The 2,500-nt window shown below is 48.9% G+C and overlaps 1 protein-coding gene across 1 annotated transcript in view; it reads right to left on the bottom strand.

Moving 5' to 3' along the window:
• LOC125449624 (reticulon-4 receptor-like 2) overlaps window positions 1-2,494 on the bottom strand; it is a 12,964-nt gene extending 10,470 nt beyond the window's left edge. Inside the window, exon 1 of the mRNA XM_048525470.2 lies at window positions 2,215-2,494. Coding sequence (XP_048381427.1) covers window positions 2,215-2,236 — 22 coding nt within the window. The 5' untranslated portion in view covers window positions 2,237-2,494. The remainder of the gene's footprint in view (window positions 1-2,214) is intronic.
• Window positions 2,495-2,500: the final 6 nt, after the last annotated feature.

Here is a 2,500-nt window from a genome sequence, read left to right as displayed (position 1 = left end):
TCCCTCCCTCCCTCTCCCTCACACACTCCCTCCCTCTCTCTCTCTCACACACTCCCTCCCTCCCTCTCTCTCTCTCACACACTCCCTCCCTCCTCCCTCTCTCTCACACACTTGAAACAACAGCAGCCAGAGCTAAAAGACTCTGGGCCGGCGAGCCCCCATTCCTCGATGTCTCCAAGGAGAACTGCAAACTTCCCAGGAGAGAGAGTGTGCCTGGGGCCAGCAGGGTTATCTCACACAGCACTGTTCACCCTCAAATCCAGTGGGAATGAGGGCTCAGGGAAGAATGGGCTTCCAGTGGGGAGAACAGTCCTGGAGAAGGGGGAAAACAGATTCTGGGTGCATTGATCAGGAAGAGAAAGCTGATAGCTGGTGATTGTAAGGGACAGAGAGAGAGAGAGAGAGAGAGAGAGAGAGAGACTGCTCCATCCTGTATGTCCATCGCCTTCACTGACCTGGGTCAGTGTACACCCCAGAACAGCAGCAGCGGTAGGCCATTCAGACCTTCAAACCTGCTCAATTATTCAATAGAATCACAGCTGCCATCCAACTCAGTTCCTGCTTCCTCCTCTGATCCCTTTAACCCCAAGAAAACTGTGTGGAACTCCACCTCCTGGCCGAGCAGATTTCTGAACTGAAGAAGCCAGTTCCTAAATTGGGCAGCAGTGGACAGAGAGAGAAGCTGACAACTTGTGGGAGTGCCATATGTGTGTACAGTCTGGCAAAAATAGGACTGACAGGGATCATACCTGCTGCTGCATTAGAACTGTGTGTTACTTTAGGATGGAGAGTCACTGGGCCTGAATCATTAGCCCTGCATATCTCTCTCTCTCTCTCTCTCTCCAATCCCTCAGATGCTGTCTAATACTCTCTGTTTTAATATTGGCTGGAAAGACAGTGACTCACCACTCTCACAATGATACTATATCGTAAGATCACCTTTCATCAGTTTCCATTGTTTATCATTCGGGCTTTAAGAAAAGCAACAGTTCCTGCTTTAAACCAAGGAGTCCGTGTGAAGATGTACCTGCCATGTTTACTGGAAGTCACACCCAATCCTTCCTCTGGAATAGAGAGAGGAAAGGCAGATCCCACAGAGCAGAGGGGGGCTACCCAGGGGAAGAATTGCTGCCAATAATTTCCTGTGATTCCCTCCTGAACAAGTGACTATGGAGTGTGTAGGCCCAGTGCAACGGGGGATCACCGAAGCTGAGAAAGAGAAAACATCAAAATTACTGCCTCTCTGTCCCTGTCTCAATCTCTGACTCTATCCCTGTCTCTCTCTCTATCTATCTATCTATCTATCTATCTGTCTGTCTATGTCTGCCTCCATCTCTCTCTCTCCATCTCTCTCTTTCTGTCTCTGTTTATCTGTTACTAACTCTTTTCTCTCTCCCTGAATCTCTCTGTGTATCTCTGTCAATGTCCCTGCCTCCCTATCTCTCTCAGTCTCTCCATCACACCCCCACCAATGTCTCTCTTCCTCTCTCTGTTTCTCTATCTCTCTTTCTGTCTGTTTCTGTTACTCCCATCTCTCTCAGTCTCCCTCTGTCTCTTTACGTCTCTCTCTCTCTCTCTGTGTCTAGAATGACTGGAGACAAAGCTGTGTGTGTCTGCCCCCCGTGTTGAAGGAGGATAAAGCACTTTCACAGAGAGAGTGAGGGACTGATCTTTGAAAGACAAGCTGTTGTGATGTTCGTGTTGGACAGAGGCAGAGTGAGAAACAACTGAGAAGAAGAGAATGACAGGCCTGATCCAATCCTGGGCCAGGCGGGTGCGATCATACTCTGTTTCCCCAAACTTTGTTCCCTTCCCCAAGGCCCTGTCTGCCTTTATCTGTTTGTGCTGGTGGGCGGGCGGGGAATTACAAAGGGCTAGAGTTTAAGTTGGTGGGTTATAGGTTACCAATCCCTGGTCCCTCTCTTCCCCTTCATTACCCCTTCTCCTACCTTCTCTCCCTCACTCTCCCATTCCCACTCTCTTTCTTTTTCCCTTGATCCCACTCACCTTCTATCTCCCATTCCCATTGTCCCTTTATCTCCCATTCGCACTCTCCCCTTTTCCCCCTGATCCCACTCACCCGCTATCACCCATTCCCTCTCTCCCCCTCTCTTCTTCTCCATTCCCACACTCTTTCTTTTTCCCTTGATCCTTCTCTTTCCCTTTTTCTTCCTTCTTTCTCTCTCTCTCTCTCTCTCTCTCTCTCCGCTTTACCTCTTCCAGGGAATCCCTGCATCACTCCAATTGGTTGAAGTCACATTGAGATCCCAAAACTGGGAAAGCCCAGTCAGGCCTTATCCAATCAGAGTGTGGTGAGCCTTCTTCCAATCAAGGTGTATTCAGGTCTGGCCAATCAGAGCATGATTCAATTTTCATTCCATTGGAGAGCGATTCCATCCAATCAGACAGTGATCAGGCTTCTGTCCTGTTGAAGAGTGATCCAGTTCCCACCAATCAGCTTGCAATCCAGTTTTGTAGAATCAGATTTTGTTCATCACTA

This window comes from Stegostoma tigrinum, chromosome 46, assembly GCF_030684315.1.
Source record: "Stegostoma tigrinum isolate sSteTig4 chromosome 46, sSteTig4.hap1, whole genome shotgun sequence".
Classification (NCBI taxonomy): domain Eukaryota; kingdom Metazoa; phylum Chordata; class Chondrichthyes; order Orectolobiformes; family Stegostomatidae; genus Stegostoma; species Stegostoma tigrinum.
The sequence above is the reverse complement of the archived record's forward strand: the minus strand, read 5'-3'. Positions and strand labels throughout refer to the sequence as shown.